General features: G+C 43.2%; 1 protein-coding gene across 6 annotated transcripts in view; it reads right to left on the bottom strand.

The window, feature by feature from the left end:
* Window positions 1-290: 290 nt before the first annotated feature.
* Window positions 291-18,760, bottom strand: part of LOC131137960 (protocadherin Fat 3) — an 86,604-nt gene continuing 68,134 nt past the window's right edge. For 3 of the 6 annotated variants that reach the window (XM_058086456.1, XM_058086455.1, XM_058086459.1), the window contains 6 exons: window positions 15,132-15,509; window positions 14,804-15,050; window positions 8,712-8,810; window positions 7,354-7,413; window positions 6,742-6,780; window positions 291-1,755 (listed from right to left, as the gene is read on the bottom strand). In XM_058086456.1, the coding sequence (XP_057942439.1) occupies window positions 1,055-1,755; window positions 6,742-6,780; window positions 7,354-7,413; window positions 8,712-8,810; window positions 14,804-15,050; window positions 15,132-15,509 (1,524 nt within the window). In that variant the 3' untranslated portion in view covers window positions 291-1,054. The other 3 variants (XM_058086457.1, XM_058086458.1, XM_058086460.1) reach the window with 3 other exon arrangements.

Below are 18,760 nucleotides of genomic sequence, written 5' to 3'. Positions count from 1 at the left end.
GAGGAAACCGGAGTCCCCGGAGAAAACCCACACGCAGAACATGCAAACTCCACACAGGGTGGGATTGAACTCAGGTCTCCCAGCTGTGAGGTCTGCGCGCTAACCACTCGACCGCCGTGCAGCCTCATGAAGATCTTACAGTCATTCTGTGACTCGGCTCTGTTGTGCACACAATCATTCCGTGTGACGGGCTTTAAGTTTGAAGTGAGCCCAGGCCTGGTACGTCATCTCTGTGGAACGACATCAGTGACCTCCAACGGACCGTGGATGTGATGGGAAATTGTAAATCAGAAAAGCAACAAGAAGTAACTCCAGTCAATCCTAACAGTGGGACCCTTTGAGGGCTTAGCGATGTTGCTGCTAATCCAAATTAGGAAGCCTTGGTGGAGGTCTAGTCTGAACAGCCAGGGATGACAAACACAGGTTCCACCATGTCCACAATTTATTCATATTGATAAAAGAAGACACCTAACGAGTAGTGGAGTGAAATTACAGGGTGTGTGTGTGTGTGTGTGTGTGTAGTCTTCAAAGTGTCTTATTGAATTATCATTCGGACAACTGCTGCTTTGATGCTTGTGCTGCTCGGCCGCCATACGACCTCCATCGTTATGAAATAAATAATTGCAGAGTAATGAAATGATTAAACAAAGATACCCCCCGCTCCCCTCCCCGCCACTCCTCCCCGGCGTAGGAGCTAATCTTAATAACATCTCCGAGGCAACGTGCGGGATGAGGCCCAGAACTTCTATCCTGACAAAACAAGCGCCGCTAACGAGGCTCATCATGCCATGTCTGTGGTGGGTTTTTCTGAGACGGGGGTGGGGGTACGCTGCTGCAGTCGGATGTTCTTCAGGTGTTGGCGGGCACGAGTATGTGCATCACAGATTGAGCCAAGGATTGATTGGCATTAGCAGTGGCTTCCTGCAGGATATGACTGTGGACTCATCACCATATGTTCGAGATGTTTACATTTATACGCTAAAGTCATCCATCTCAGGCGCATATTTAAAGATGCTGACTCAAGGTCCCCCCCCTTGCTGTCATTTATGGAAGTTCATTTAAATCCATCCCAGCCCGCCGCTGGCTCTGACCCCGTGGAGGTTCTGTTGGTCCGTGAGGCCCTCCTAGCTCGTAGCGACACCAGGTTCAACAGTCTCTCCAGCTCATCCCCAGAACCCGTCACATTGCTGGAGCCCAGACTGCCTCCACTCCCCTCTCTGGACCCCTGCCAGTTCTCCCCGGCATTTAAGTCCCACGCCCTAAGAGGGGGTAAAAGCTGGGCCGGGTGCAAACTTAGGCCGGCTGGGCTTGACGGGTATCCCTCATAGGCTTCTCGTGACGGGGGCAGAGTGTCATAAAGGCCCTCCGAGTCTTCGCTCTGCTCCGAATCCCGTCTGGGCTCTCGGTATTCCTCGTAGACCGGCGAGGAGCAGCTGCCCCTCCGGTCCTGCCGAGCCCCAGCATCCCTGCTCCGATTCCAGCCCTCGCCTTCTTGCCACCTCTTCCTCTGCCATTCCCCCGACTGGTTCTTCTCCCACTGGAAGGCCCTCCTCCCAATCTCCTGACCTGGCTCTCGGCTTCTCTCGGCACTCGGGACAGGGGTCCGGTAGTCCAGCTGCAGGGAGCGGGTGCTGTCCCCCCGCCTAATGCTCTGCTGGGTATCGCTCAGGTTGTAATGGGAGCCCACCTCCGGCAGACGTAGACGGGACGGCGAGAACCAACCGGAGGTCTGGCGGGAGGAGTCCCATTGGTAGGCTGCAGGGAGAGGGAGCAAAATTTTAGGCTGACTTTTATCATCTCCTCCACTGCTGCCATAGCAACCAATCAAATATCAGCGTGTGTCCGCTGAGAGCAGAACCTCCTGATCATGATCATGTGATGTGATGTGAAATCTTTACAAACACACCCTGGTGTGCAAAAACTTGTCACACCAGCTCCCGAGCCATCCTGCTGGCCGTCTAACGAGCCTTTACCGATTACAGTTCCAAGGGGTGGAGAATTACAGATCAATGTTAGCAAGCGTTGCAAAAACCTTGAATGGAAAGTTTAGCTGCAGGATTTGGGAAATACGTACTGGCCTTCTACATGGATGCCGACCTCCTCCAACCACCCCGACCCCCAGTTGTTGTGAGTGTAGCTACTTTAACACGCTCCTTCCCATGAAATTGCATGACTGATTATGGTTTGATTAGCACTCGTGATGATGATGATGATGATTATGATGAGACGCCTTCTGTCAAAAGTGACAAATACAACACTTCTGACACTGCAGTCTTCAGTTCAGACGCCCTCAGAGTTTTCTTCCTTCCCCTTTGTCTTTTGTTTGCTCTGGAACTCTCAATCTCAAAGCTCGACAAGATGCGCCAAGAGAGCAAACCGCATCCGTTGCTAGGAAACAGGACATCAAAAGTCGATAAGCAACGTCGGATGGAGCGTTTGCGGCCTCCGTAACCTGATATAGGAATCCCAGACGCTGACTTAGCCGAGGTTTAAGAAGAGACCAACCATATTGCTGAATCCCGGGAGACCTAAGTCATATCTGTGGTGCACTTATAGTCTTTTCAGTGGCGAAGTGTGTTGACACTCAAAATAGTGAGTGTAGAGTGATGAACACCACCTTCCATATTTGCCTTCTTGGCTACGCAGCAAAAGGGGAGGCACTGACTTGAAATGAGGGTGGGTGGAGGAGCAACCCATAGAAGTGGGAAGTAGTGAACGGAACGAGAAGAAGCGGGTAAATGTTGCGATTGCCATTACCGGTAAGTGAGCAACGACTAATAGATTAAGGAAGTAAGAACTAAGGACTAAGAACTAAGAACTATTAGAACTAAGGAGACAATAAACACAGCCTACAGTGAAACCTTGGTTAGCGTAATTCATCCATTCCAGATGGTCGGACCAACCGAAACAGACGCTGAACCAATCCGGTTTTCCCGTAACAAACCAGGTACATTTGTTCCAGAAAGCCAAAAATGTTAAGACAAAACACCATTTTCAGAGTTTTACATTGGTAAAACAATTATAAATACATAACTGACAAATGAACGTGATAAATGAACAATTTAAGCTTACGTTAACCTTCATTGAAGGCATGATTCTTGACGTGATTCTTCCCAAAGACACCATGTGGCAGCGAGATCAACCACTACCACCACCACCACCACCACCTTCCTGTTTTGACATGAGTTACCGTATATTCCGGACTATAAGCCGCACTTTTTTTCATAGGTTGGCTGTTCCTGCGACTTATACTCCAGAGTGACTTATAAATGAAAAAACTCTTTATGTTACATAAACACGGGACACCTTTTCTGTTCATGTTTATTTTTTTGTGTAGCTGAATAAGCATTGTGTTAGCATATCTTACACCTATTCCTGTTCTCTATTCTTTTATTAATGTTACAACTTGCCTTCCAAGAGGATGTAATGTCTGTTTTGGTCAAGTACCGTATTTTCTGGACTCTAAGTTGCTCCGGAGTATAAGTCACACAAGGCCAAAAATGCATAATTAGGTACCAAAAAACATACATAAGTCGCACTGGAGTATAAGTCACCAAAACATTACATCCTCATGGAAGGCACGTTCTAACATTAATAAAAGAATAGAGAACAGGAATAGGTGTAAGATATGCTAACACAATGGTTATTCAGTGCGAAAATACGGTAATTTGTAAAATAAATTACCAAATAAATTACACACAAAATGCGACTTATATACTTCAGTGCGACTTATGTATGTTTTTCTCTACCTAATTATGCATTTTTGGCCTTGTGAGACTTATACTCCGGAGCAACTTATAGTCCAGAAAATACGGTATTTCTTGAATTCAATTGTGTTTCTCACCTCAATAACCCAAAATGGAGCCAAAAAAAGTAGAAAAGTTGCAAGTGCCAGCATTTTGGTAAAGACTGTGAGAAACACGGCTGACTAAACAGAAAGGTGGTGTATCAAATTCACTTTCAGTTATTGCAAAACTGACAGGTGGTAAAAAAAAAAAAAAAAAAAAAGCTACAATTCAACTAACAGCCTCGATAAATATGAAGGATCACATCATCATGTCAACAAGAAAAATGGAGGATACAACGCACAAAGAGAGAACCATACATTTGGAAGGATTACATTCAATAAGATTTGCCATCACTACCACCCAGCAAGGGGCTGCTCAACAAGACGTACTGGAATTAGAAAGCCATGTATCGACATTCAATAACACTCACAGCACAGAAAAAACGGAAGGACGGGAAGACCTGGAAGACCTGGAAGTGGAAACCTTTACTTATCCAGACCACAAATAAATAGCAAAAACATGTTGAATACAGGAAGTGAACAAATGTATTAGCAATTGATGTGAAGTTTTGCTTCTTGTGTGGTAAAGTGTGGGAAAAGTAAGCTGTTTTAGAGGGCGATCCAAATGCTGGCGATAATGTTCCATCGAGTGGTTGCAATTCACCATTGTAAAGGAGAGAAGAAGAACAAGTGGGTAAATATTGTTATCGTCCACTGTAATGGATTTGGGACATGACCGCACTGACAAAATTCATGCAGGAAGTCAGTGTAGACAGAATATTTACTGAAGTGTTCCGTCTGAGACACTGGGATGGAGAGTTGCTTTTGTGTTGTGCTTTTTTCGTTTCGGCATGGTAATGACATTAGCATTGATGCCATCATGATGGCTAACCTAAATCCTTACTTTTATCCAGATCTGCAGCCAATCACAGGGCCCCTGCACATGTTTTTTGCCTACCAACTAATGCTCTAAGTATCTTACAAATTACAATACAACAGCTGTTTTGTCCCCTGGTGTCTCTTACCTCCACCAAGGCAGGACTTGCGTTTTCATTTCAGGATTATGCCAAAAGGAGTTCCATTTTCCATAAAGCTCTCAGTGAATAATGCATGAAGCTTAGTGAGATGCGGTGTACAATTCAGATGGTTTCGGCCTTGGGGGAGGTCTGTGCTATACGGAGCGCCTACTTTCCATTCATGTCTTCACGCATCAATGGGGAGTTGTGTTTCTGCCGCGCATTACAACCACGACAGCAGGTTTTTGTCTCTCCAGACTTTACTACAACTTCCGTGGGAGCTCCCCTCGTGTGTTTGCGTTGCGTAATCGCTCCACTTCCTTTTCGAGCGTTCCGTCTCGTCAAATGTGAACTCTTTCTCCTCCCGTGTGCAAGCGACGCAGCAAAACAACAACAACAACACCGACGGTGCGCTGCTCCTGCTGGCGGCGACAGTGCGGCGTGCAGGCTGCATAATTCATGAGGGCGTTAATGAGCTGTGAGGGAAATACAGTAGATTTCATATTGATGAAGTGTGAAGAGGTCGACCTCTGCCTGAGACTTCATTAGCGAACGTGGTTTCATGCACAAGGCTAAGCTGGCTACTAAGTTAGTAGGCCATAGTCACGGCTCCGTACGTACCTCGGTTCTGAGGTCAGCTCTTGTGTTAACAGCCAGAATTATTTATTTATTCCATCCATTTTCTATAGCGCTTGTCCTCGTTAGGGTCAAGGGTGAGCTGGAATTTGACTCTGGGATATTGAGAGGTTGAATTTTGACAGTTTTGACAATTTTGTGGCTTCACTCGATCATAGTTTTTCAAAAATATATTAATAAATAATGCTGTTTTGGGGTTGATTACGGACTATTATTAGTCCAAAAATATGCACATGTAATCAAATTGTACATTTTGTTGCCTAAATGAAGCATTCAAGCATAAAAATAGCTAAATGAAGTAAAATACAAATATAAAGCATTCAGATGGCACCTTCAAATATGTAGTATTCTACACTAGTCACTAGGTGTCAGTAATGTTACTATAATGTTGCCTGAGACACACAAGCACCAGACTTCATTGGCAAAACAACAAGTTTCATTGCAGGTTAGAATGATCTCAAGTTGCGGTCGTTACCCACTCCAAGCTAAAACTCATCTCTGAACCCCTGATGTCACTTCCTGTCCCCCCGGCAATTAGCTCCCCCTCTTATATGTCTACTATATTGGGTAATATGAATATAAAGGTCATAATCAATTTTTTCTATGAAAAGTTTACATATCTAAATAAGGAAGTGGTTAGTGACACAGCCACAGGCCACACAGCTAGGAGACCCGGGTTTGATTCCCCGCTCGGGCATCTCTGTATGGAGTTTGAAGTGCCGGCTTCTCCTTGCCACTATCGCTAGTCATGACTCCCGCTATCCCAAGGCTGGGCTGTACTGGATGTGTTAAATCCCCAGCAGCCACACGTATGGGAACTTAAACAATCCGATTCCAAATACATGTACCCTAACACTCCTACATTTACAGCAGCTACTGTATCTGTCTTGCTCTTGTCATAAACAAACATACTTGACATGAAAGACCTCAGACAGGGACTTGCACGCAGTTACAGCCTCCTTGGTGGCAGTTTATCTTCTAGTGTGTGACGGTGCCTGATGTAGCGTCTACTCACTCTGTTTTGTTTTGTTTGTTTGTTTGTGCAGGTGGATGACCCGCTCAGCTGAGTGAGGCGTTGAAAAAAAAAAACCCACAACGCTTATCTTGCCCGACAGCCAGGATGGGAGGGGGGATTGTGACAGGGAAGACGACACTCCATGTAACGAGAAGCACACACACACACACACACGTGGATGCAAACGTGCACACTGATGACACTGCATGTCACTTGTTAATATGAAGACGTCCATATAGTATATTTGAGTATATTTCTGTATTTGTATTTATTTGTATCCTACTTACCAGGACTGTGCTGCCACTGCTCCTTGTCCATGTTGGACACTACAAAAACATGAAAGAGGTATGAGAACAGCCAACAGCCATGCAAGGCCCACCACGCTGACAAACATAACAATTAGCAAGATTCTTTTCATTTATTTATGTTTTATTTAGTGGGGCTTATCAATATTTGCCTTGCTCCCTGCTGGTGTAATGTTACACGCATATGCCTTTCATGGCGGAGGGCATGGGTTCAATTCCCAGCGTGTCAGTAAGGGCTTAGTTGAAAACCAAAACCATTCATAAGAATGACCCACTGTGGCGAGCCCTGACAGGGACAAAAAGAAACATTTCCTCCTGTTTCTAATCCAACATGATAATCACATGAAGCATTTATTCCTAGAATAATAGTATTTCTTGTTTTACTATAATACATCATGAAAATACCTCATCAAAATGAACTCATACTGTATTTTATATTTATTTATGACCTCCTATATCTTGTGTAACAATTGTCACACGAGCAGAGCTTCTCACGCGATCGTTGATGGCTGGCTTTTGTTACTTGGGCGTAAAGCGGACTGTTTAAAAGACATGTTAGTGTGCAACGAAAAGTTCGAGGATCGTGCTTCTTACCCTCACTTTCAATGTGGTCGACCGTGTCGTTGACCAGACGTATGACTGTCACTATGGAGGCTGCACACACACACACACACACACACACACGTGAACGCAACATTAACAAACAATGTCACAACATCCTTGAAGAGGGATAACGTTTCATGTGGTGGGCGGAACCAAACTGTGTGTGTTTGTGTGTGTGCACGTGTTAAGAATGGGGTTGTCATGTCTTCACCTTAGTGTGTTTGTGTGTGTGTGTGTGTGTTCAATGTATGCTTTCTACTCAACTGCGGTAATTACATAGGAAACAAAGTGTAGATCATACACACACACACACAAACACACACACGTATAGGATCATTAGGGTGTTAGTCTTGCACCTTCCTGGTAGCAAAGGGGAAGATCAATGGTATTGAGTTCTCTGGGAAAACAGAGACGGCAGAGTTCAGGAAAAGTGTGAGCAAGAATGGGAGAAAACAAAACAAGACTTGATTTGTCCTCCGCTACGTGCCGTCATGAAGGGTGTTCTTCGTGCTAATCATCGCCTTAACGACTCCATCTCGCGTTACAATTGACAATTAATTAATGATCACAATTAGCCGCCAAAGTCATCAGTCGCATCATTGCATCACTTTGTTGTTGTGGGGCATCCTGGCAGCTGCTACTGATGCTTGCTACCTCTACTTCAGGAGGCCAGCAGAATAATAGAAACAGTTCTCAGCAACCTGCGAGCACCGTAATAAACACATTATCATTATATAGTATTACCTGTGTCAGGCAGAACGCTCTTGTATGGAATCCAGTGTTTCCCACAGGACTGTAATGTATTTGTGGTGGTATTACAGTACATGTCAAAGTAATGGGCCAAAGAGGAATAACATTATGGGAGACAAAATGTGACTACAGAGCTGCACGGCGGCCGAGTGGTTTGCGCGCAGGCCTCACAGCTAGGAGACGCAAGTTCAATTCCACCCTCGGCCATCTCTGTGTGGAGTTTGCATGTTCTCCCTGTGCATGCGTGGGTAAGCGGATCCGGATAAGCGGATGAAAATGGATGGATGGATGTGGAATATGAATCATTTTTCCATATCAGTTAAATGATATTCCATTCCTAATTATTTTATGACTTGTATTTCAGAGACTTGAGTTTGACTCGACTTCATGATCACTGTCGTTATCTTCAGATTAGCATCATAGGGCTAACCTAAATCTGCTAAGGGTGCATTGACACGTGTCATATTTGTAGATAAACATGTTTAAACCCCCAGACATCAAACAATAACTGCCTTTCCCAGACTTTTTTTCTTGGTGGTCAATAATATCATCTCCATATTTGGGTAAAACGGGGTGATGTGCGTCAGAGTTTTACGTACCATTGTCGTCAAAGGACTCTGACGTGTACGAGCTGAGATCCTCAGACGTGGAGTCTGACGAGAGAGCGACTGCGTCGTTCTCCAGGCGCGACGCCTCACCTGTCCACACAGGACAATACGATGTTTTAATTGGTGCACACACAATGCAGGGCCCTGTCAGTACCAGGATATCATTTGGTAAGCTGGGGGGGGTAAGGACTAGAATTGGGATTCAGCCTCAGGCTAGAATGTTAGTGCATGTTGTTATCTGGACCTCAGCTTGAGCTGTTTTGCGTCCACAACAGTTGGTCACGGTCTGATGCCTTTGGATCACGTGTCCAGCCTCGTGGGGTGGACAAGAGCTGCCAATCAAAGTTATGAGCGCAGCCGCTGGTCTGATTGTGCATGCAGCCGAGGAGATGCTGGACTCGCATCCAAAGTCAACTTTCTTCCTTTTTTTTTTTTTTTTTTCTCCACTGTAGCGTGGCGCTCGGCGTGCTCCAGCGCTGGCAGATGGGCCGGCGGTCCCGCTCTAATCCCACCACCAAGGTGTTCTCTAATCTTGCCCCCAAAACTCTGTGAAACACTCCGCACCTGTGATTGTGGATAGTCCTCAGAGACGTGACATTTACACTCAAACATCTTCGGGAAAAGGTCACATTTCACTTTATGCATTAATGTCCCACTTGACCTCGCTATCAATGTTATTAATAACTTTCAAAACTTCGAAATCTTCTCTCACACCTATTAACTCATTCAATACCAAAGAAGTATTTATATGTTTGTTGTATTTATATGTTCTCGTACCACAGGAACGAGGAAGTGAGGGAGCATTGAGGAGTGTAGCAAAATTTTGACATATGTACGCATGTTTTTAAAACTATATTAACTCAGTCGCAACCAAAGATGTAGTTATATGTTGTTTTTTCAACCCGAACGCCCAATCTCAAAGACGTATTTATACGACTTTTACATATTTTGCACGAGAGGCAAAAAGAAGTGATAGTGCAACTGCACAATAGAGATCATGTTTGGTGTAGTTTTAAGCTGAAAAAAACATCCATTGGTGGCAGGAGTGCATTTTATAAGAACTCGGCATGCATCTAAGCCATAGAAATCCATGCTCCGCAGCAACCAGGAAGTGAAAAGGCATCTCGCCATGGAGCGTCCGCCAAAGTTAAGCAAGAAAGAGAAAATTGGGACGATTGTACATCGAATTGTAAACAGTTCATGGTGTTGTATGTGTACCGTAAATACATTCTTATATTCATGTAAAACAACCATTTTTTGTGTGACCCGAGTTCGATTCCACCCTCGGCCATCTCTTTGTGGAGTTTGCATGTTCTCCCGTGCATGCGTGGGTTTTCTCCAGGTACTCCGGTTTCCTCCCACATTCCAAAAACATGCTAGGTTAATTGGCCACTCCAAATTGTCCATAGGTATGAATGTGAGTGTGAATGGTTGTTTGTCTATATGTGCCCTGTGATTGGCTGGCCACCAGTCCAGGGTGTCCCCGTCTCTCGCCTGAAGACAGCTGGGATACGCTCCAGCACGCCCTGCGACCCTCGTGAGGATAAGTGGTAGAAAATAAATGAAAGAATGTTGTGGTGTTGTTGTTTACAGTATATATTTTGGCTAAATATTCAGTCGATGGCTAAATTTAAAGTGAATGTTGTGCTTGAAATGAATCTTTTCACAAAGAGTTGTTTTTCTCACTTTTTTGGTGAGAACTGGCAGCACGTATAACTGCACATTTTTGGAGTGAGGAGAAAACCAACCATCTCATTAATGTGGTGAAATGGGCCGGGGCTGTTCATTATATGCCTTGCTGGTGTTTTTGTACACAGGAAGAAGAATTACCATTTATACAGGGATAGGCTCCAGAATGCCCGTGACCCTTGTGAGGATAAGCGGTACGGAAAATGGATGGATGGATGTATACAGGAATAACCCTGTTTGCTCAGGTATCAAAAAACAAAACAATATATTGACCTTAACCGGCATATTGACTACATGTCAACGAAGTGAGTGTTTTGCAAGTCTCAAGTAAGTCAAGTCTCAAGACATGCAACTCTAAGTCCGTGCACAGAAATGTATTTGTTTGTGCTCAGGGGCGTCACTAGGTCCCCCTGGAGATGCACAGGATATGAATGAATGTAGTAGACATTCAAAAAAATCCAAAAAACAAATAAGGAACAAGAAGCGGGATATAACTTTCCCACTTTTGGACAGATTTAGTCGAGATACTCAATTGTTTTAGGCCACCATTACATTTACACAAGTACACACAATCTACACTGCAAAACCGCATTCTGTCCAGTGGACAGTCATCAATTATATAAGAATCATTATTATATAATTAATTAGCCTATTATTATTACTATCATCATTATTCTTCTTCTGATTATGACGACTACTACTAGTAGTAGTAGTAGTAGCAGACTAGTATCAGCCTGCTTATTAGCCTGCTTTTGCCCTATTATATGAAATTTGTCAGATATTTTTTTTTGTAAAAAAAAAAAAAATCTATTAAAAATATCAAATTATTTAGGGGGGCTGTAGCCCCCTGAAGCCACTGTTTGTGCTTAAATCTGATTGGCCATTAATATAAACATTCAGTCAGGCAGATTCAAATGGAGAACATGTTAACTTGCTGGAAATGACATCATAATAGTCATGTTTTTTGAATACTTTGGAAAAAGACACATTTTATTCAACAACTTCAGTGAAAACTTCAGTCCTTGATGATGCGGTCAAGTCGAGACCAAAGTCATCTAAACTGTGAATGAAGTCTGACTGGAGTCCAAGTTTCCGAGTTGCGTGACTGGAGCCCACACCTGTGGTATTTGATGCCTTACGGATGAATTGGCGCACATTTGACTCCACCATGTCTCATTCGATATTATCACTTTGTCACACTGCCAGACCTTCTTTTGTGTCTTTTAATGTGAGGAAGTACAACAAACATTACATGTTGCATTCTGCTCTTTGTTGGCTCTAATCTTTCCAATTCTGCAATATTCACAAGGTGTTAAATATTCATGAAGCAGCAGATTGCGATGGATAAATGACCACTAAAGTCATGGTTACAGAGCGTCTGCGTACCTATCGACCGCGCGCTGCAACATTCATGGCGTCCTGGCTGCCGGTTATTGCTGTGTTAATTAACGAATGGAGTCTTTTAACAAACACCGGTCCCTGACGCAGCAGAGAGTGTATTCATTTGTCTCAGTCGCGCCCTAATTAAGCCGCTGCGATGTGGCCATGGCCCCCAAGGGGGGGCGCGCTTTTCCTCCTCAGCAGGGGGTCGGAGTGCCGATAGAGAGCATTTCCCGCTCCCGCAGGAAGAAATCAATGCGTAACCGGCAGGAAGTAAGACACCAGTGAGGGTCCCATGCCATAAACCAGCAGAGAATTGAAGATCTTTATTCTTGTAGCTTACAACGATGGACTGCAGTTTTCTTCTTGTTATCATTCCCTGTCCACCAATTCTTCTATATTTATGGACGTGGTCCCTGGAATACTAATATTAATATCTACCAACTCTATTTACTTGACTTTTACACATTCTTTGCTCGTTTGGGTGGGATCCCATTCAGATGTGCCTTGTTTATTTGTTACAGGCTGAATGACGGCAGAGATGTAAGGACAGTGTTGTATGTGGGAGATAGGCGGTGTCGCAGACCTCCCCCTCTGTTGAGAGGTGGCTTCTCAACCTTAACATATATAGCCTGCTCAATGGTTGCTTGGTTTTGCTAAATGCTGAATATGGCGAAGGGCTAACATTAAATAAGCTTCTTGTCCCGTCCGGACACGTACGTGGATGTGAGTTTGTTAGGCATGTCCCACAATAAAGTCAACGCAAGCTTGGAAGGGAAATACTGTGTCCTTCAAGCCTTAACGACTCCATCTCGCTTCATTAAGCACCAGTGTCATCAGTCATGTCAGAGTGACGCATCATTGAATCGCATCGTTGTGCAACATACTGAGTGCTGTTACTCATGTTTTCCACCTTTCATGTCGCTAAGTGAGATGACCAAAATATTACAACGAGCTCTCAGTAACATGAAGTACACAAACTGCAACAACACTAACACTATTGTTGAAAAAATTTGCGGATTCGTGATTTTGTGGATGAATATGGCCTATTATCTTGCCCAAAGACAGCTGGGATAGGCTCCAGCACCCTCCGCGACCCTCGTGAGGATAAGTGGTATCAAATGAATGAATGAATATGACCTATTATTAGTCAAAAATATTTATTTTTAAGCAAATTGTACATATTTCCGGCCTAAAAAAATAAAATAAAAAAATGAAAAAAAGTGATTGTAAAAGTACCAGATGGAGGGGTAGGATTTAATAAGCTTTGCTTCTTCCTACTCCTTTTGGACACGTGGAACTGGAAACTGATTATGGGATGCACTCAATTGTTGTCACGATTGGGCTTCACTCTCTCGTGACAGCTCTTTTAGTTTCCTTCTTTGCCTCTGTTCCGGTGTCCATGCCCTTATTTTGTAACTACTTCCTTTGTTGTTCCCTTCTGTTTTCTCTATCCTGGCTCGTTTCGCGCACCTGCCTCTAATTTCACGCTCCTTATTTAGTTCAGGTGTGTGCTCTTTCTTTTGTGGCTTCATTGTGTTTGGTTTGCCTTTTGCTTGGTAGATGTTGTGTCCTGCTGCTGCCATTAAAGTCAACGTTTTATCTGCACTTTTGGTCCTGCTCTCTGCATCCTGGGGTCGTACTGCAACGTGACAAATTGTAATCTGATGCATGTTCAAATGAAATTAAACCATTACCATAAATTAAACAATTTCAAGCATAAAAATGTCTCGACAAGGTAAAATACGAATTTAAAGCATTCAGAGGATGCATTCAAAGAATGTAGTATTCCACACTGGTCACTAGGTGTCAGTAACGTTACTGTAATCTTTGGTGACTTGATCAGGTTGGAATTATATCACGACAGGCATGGTCATCCCTAACTGTTGCAGCTGTAACTCAACTCTGAGCCCCAGACGTCACTTCCCGTTTGCCCCCACTCAGCTACCCTAGCACCGGAACACATTATTGATGTCATAAATGGCTTAGTTCCTCAGATTATGTCTACTATTATGAGTAATATGTGTGTAAATGCAACTATAGGGGTGTTATTAAATGTTGATGTGGCTATAATAATGTTAAAGAAAACATATTTAGAAGGTCTTAAATAGGTTTTCTATGCGCAAACTACAGAAAACAGGTTAGGTCCGGAACCAATTGAAACCACTGAAAGACTGAGCAGATCGTCCCCCCTCATCACCCACCCACCCCACAGCATTTGACTTTTCAACGCAACACACAAATGACTGGACTCATTATCTTATTATGTATTATTGAATTGGAAGGCGCGGTTCTCCCCGTGCGAGGGTGGGTTTTCTCCGGGTACTACATGTGTAATGTGTTAGTTGCTGTGGTAGAATCCCTGTTCATTTTTATTTGCACTGAACAGGATGTGACTGTGTGCTGTGGTACTGCTGCGTACATAGAGAGTAGTTATGCTGCTGTTGTGGTTTCATGCTTTTCATGCTTAGTGATTATGATGAAGCTAACAATACTGTAACACACGTCGATACAAACAGAGCCATTTTTCATAGAAATGACTCCCTTGGCTCTCAGAGGTTAACAACAATAGTCAGCGTTGACTTATGTGGCCACCTTTAAGTAATAAGAAGAGCCGGACCTGATGAGTTGGTCCACATAGACGTGTTGTCGACATAAGTGGCTGAACTGTACTTCATATTTGCCGACTGATTCATCACTGGTTTGCACCCCTGGTTTAGCAGCTCCCATCACCCTGTTCAAAAGGTCAATTACACTTGGCAACTGTAGAGGGAGCCCTGGAGGCAAAAACAAACACATTAGCTGCTGCCTTCCTCATACTTTCTGCTGAAGTAGGTCAGCAACATGTGACCATTTATTTATAATTGTTTGTTTTCAACATCTGTTTGCATAAAGTGGAGCCAACGAAAACTTTTGAGGCATAAGATTAAACAGCATGAGGTCACTGTCAAAGAAGCCCTGTCCAACAAGAGTGTGTGTGTGTGTGTGTGTGTGTGTGTGTGTGTGTGTCCCACCCTGCGGGGCGCCGTGGCTCTCATCCGTCCTCTCCATCTCAAAGGCCCTCTGCCGCCACTCGTCCTCCCGCCCGTCTCGCCGCCTCTCGACTGCCCGCTCCTTGGCATCCCCGCCCTCCCAAGACACCTTGTGGATGGGACTGTGCTCAGGTCGGCAGGGCGGGGGCATGTTGGGGGCCACGCTGCACACGGCCACGCCCTTCCTGTTGGCTCTAATGTTGGACATGTCGGCAAGGAAGCTGCTCAACTGTGCACACGCAAGACGGTGGAAAATAATCAGCAGATGTTCCCCACAGCTGGTGATCTCCCCGACTTGAAGCGTTCATACCCGACTGCCTTCACTCTCATCCTCCTCTCTGCTCTGGTGTCCCCCCAGCAGAGGGGAGTGGGCGTTGGGCCGCACTATGACCTGCGGGGGGCCCACCTCGCCGCTGGCGCTCGTCTTCCCCGGCGAACCCGACACACGTACCGCCTTGAACTCGATGCCCTCGGCACCCATACCCGTCTTGTGCAGCATGTAGCTGGTCTCCGTGATGGCTGACACACCCATCACACCGTCTGGGGGGCACACCCCCGCCGACGAGTCCTTCCTGAACTGGATCTTTTTCCTGAAGATAATGAAGAGGATGAGGAGGAGGACGATGACGAAGGCGAGGACGCCGATGCCGATGATCTCGCCGGGCCCGATGTATGACAGAGGCTCTGCCTAAGGAAGCAAGGAGAGAGAAGATCCCGGGTTTTTGGATCATAAATGCTTTGTCTTCACTTCCCGAGTACATGAGTTCATGTTCACAATGCACACACCAAAATGTTAGCAGAGCCAGCTGGCCCCTTAGGCCATATAGGCGCCAAAAAACGGACAAACTCTACCTTCTATTTAATACCAATATATCTAAACTAGTAACTACTATGAATTAAAAAGCTCACAATGATTCAAATGTAAAGAAATGTGCTCCTGTGTGTTGCTATAAAAGTGTTCCCTCTGGGAACTGAGGCATTGATTTCACATATACTGCAGCTAACACTACATCTGTCAGCGACAACACTTAAAATGGATGGCTGTGTCTTCCAGCACAAGACTCCAGTCCTCAGGTAAAAAATGCTGACAGCAGTTCTGACTGTGAGAGACACTGAGATAGCGAGGCATCGTGTTAGTCCGCCAGAGAAATATAGTTTTCTGTGTTAGCTGCTACAATAATAATATCGCTGTATTTTGGTTAATAAACAAGTCAGTCACGAAAATGGAATATTTTTGCCTCTTTTTAGAGTTTTTTTTGTGGGCTTTAGCATCAAAATAAGTATCTATGATGTCCATTGTTAGCTAGCTCAAACGTGAGCTCGAAAACCGCATACTTACCTACTGCTCATACTAACTCTTTGAGTATGCAGTGTGTCTACACTGAAAGTAATCGATTTTTGAGTATGCAAGAAGTTCCCGGATGCATACTGCATTCACCAGAAATGTTGAGTATGTATCGTCAGCTTACTACTCACACCCAAATTACCCAGGATGCGGTAATGCGGTGACGTCATCGCGAAAAAAAAAAAGTTGGCTGAACACTGAGCAGCAGGAGAGACCAAACGGAGGTGTCAAGCAGGATATAGTGCGAATTGGTTTGCTTCTTTTTTTGGGGGGGGCAAATATATGAAACATTACAGTGCATTTCTTACATCAATCAAAATATAACTTTCCATTATTTACATTTGTATTCAACTATCTGATCACAAGCTCAAAAGGAGTAGGCTGAAGCAAAAGCTTTTAAATGCCTACCCCTTTTTGCAAGATATAATCATGTTCATGCCACAGTCTTGTTTTTATCTTGTTATTATTATCATTGTAATATTATTATTGTTATTATGATTATCATTATTATCATTATTGTTATAATCTTTATCATTATTACCATTATTATTGTTATTGTTATTATTATCATCACCATTAATATTACCATTTTCATCATTATAGTTGTAACAATTTTTTTATTTTTTTAAATTATTATTTAATTTTACAGATTTCAATGCTTCTTGTAGAGTGCTGTATCATTCCATCTGTTGTTTTCTGAAATCCACAGTATTTGTGCTTTTATTGTCAATTTATTAGCCCACTTTTTCCCCCTAAGTGTAACATTTATTATTATTTATTTATATCATTTTATGGATTGCATGTGTGTAGTCTTGTGCATTAAAAAACAAGAACTTGAGATTGTGAGACTTCTTCTTTTCAAAGTAAAAGCAGTGATTTATCACTAGGTTTTTTTGTATGAGAAAAATAAGGGGGTGTTTTTGTATTTTGTGAAAATAACTGGAAGTGCGTTGCTCACTTCGGCTCGCTTAAATTTTGCCGAATTCGTCTGAACGAATTGATATTTGGACAAATAAATGACAAATATACTATATCTAAACGGCCACTATCTTGCCTGATTTAAAAAAAAAATCTCAATTAAGTGACGTATTTAAAGAGTTTAGAGCAGGGGTGGGCAAACTACGGCCCGGGGGCCACATGCGGCCCACTAAGCGCTTGAATCCGGCCCGCCAGTTGCTTTCTATAGGAATGGTCATGGTTTTATTTCATTTGACCATGCATCAGATTACAATTGAGTGCATCCCATAATCAGTTCCCAGTTCCACATGTCCAAAAGGAGTAGGAAGAAGCAAAGCTTATTAAATCCTACTCCTCCATCTGGTGCTTTTACAATCAGTAACTGTTACATTTGTTCACTTCCTGCTTTCCATAATACAGTTTAAGGTTTTTTTTGTTGTTTTTTTTAATAATGTACCTCGTACAGAAGTGATGTGACTCTACAATGACATAATTTGATCACTTCCTGCTTTCCTAATATGGTGTAAGGTTTTTTTTGTCCCGTACCGAAGTACGAGGTGATATGACCATACAATGACGTAATGGGTACCATAGTAACTGTCAATATAGTGATTTATTGTATTTATTAGTGATTATTTCACAAACATCAACTGCTTCTAAATATTTCAAATTTTAACATACAACAGCTGGCAACATAAGTCAAGTCGGCTATATGATTCAGAAAAAAACTGTAAAATTCAATTTCGTAATTTGCTGTGGTCTGATGTTTAAAGCTCCTGAAAAAAGTGACATGAGAACATACAGCTGATAGTTTTTACAGATAAAATTAGACTAATAATTCAATGCTGACTGTTAGAATTATAAGAGTAATATAGTGTGTGTTAACCCTTAGATGCATGAGTGACTGGACCCTACACTCTTCCGTAAGTGGGTCAAAAATGACCCATACTAGAATCAATGCCTTTTTATGCCAATTTTGCCATTTTGGTTAGGAATAATCACTTGTATGATATTTAGTATTATATTTAGGAGTTGATAAGTTGATAAGAATCAAAGGTTCTTATGGGATTCCATAGAAAATGCATACGGGTCATTTTTGACCCACTTATGGAAGGTTGGGGTAGTAACACAAAAACTAAAATTTGTTAAAATGTATAAAAGGTAAGTTAAAAATGTGAATGGCATGATATCAAAAATATGTTTTTTGAGGAATACCTGGAATATGAAATGAAAAAAAATTCCAAGGGTTAAATATATATTCTGGCCCCCCGGACAATTTTGTTAACTCAAAGCGGCCAGTGAGTCAAAAAGTTTGCCCACCCCTGGTTTAGAGCTAAAGTGAAATCAGCTTCAGCCTGTCGATTTCATTGCACAATGCATTGTGGGTTATCATGTAGTACACTGTAGTGTAAACGCTTTGCATACTGTCTGATGGATTGGGTATGCAGTATGGAGTATAGATATTATGGGCATGGAAGTATGTAGTAGTAAGGATGCGGTTTCGAACGCACAGAAAAGGGAAAGAACTATGTGTGCATGTTTCATATAAGGATTGTGAATGATGGAACTCCCCACACACGCCACATAACCGTACTTGCCGTGTAGCATGTTACAAAGCTCTAATTTATTACAGCAAC

This window comes from Doryrhamphus excisus, chromosome 11 (assembly GCF_030265055.1).
Source record: "Doryrhamphus excisus isolate RoL2022-K1 chromosome 11, RoL_Dexc_1.0, whole genome shotgun sequence".
NCBI lineage: Eukaryota > Metazoa > Chordata > Actinopteri > Syngnathiformes > Syngnathidae > Doryrhamphus > Doryrhamphus excisus.
The sequence above is the reverse complement of the archived record's forward strand: the minus strand, read 5'-3'. Positions and strand labels throughout refer to the sequence as shown.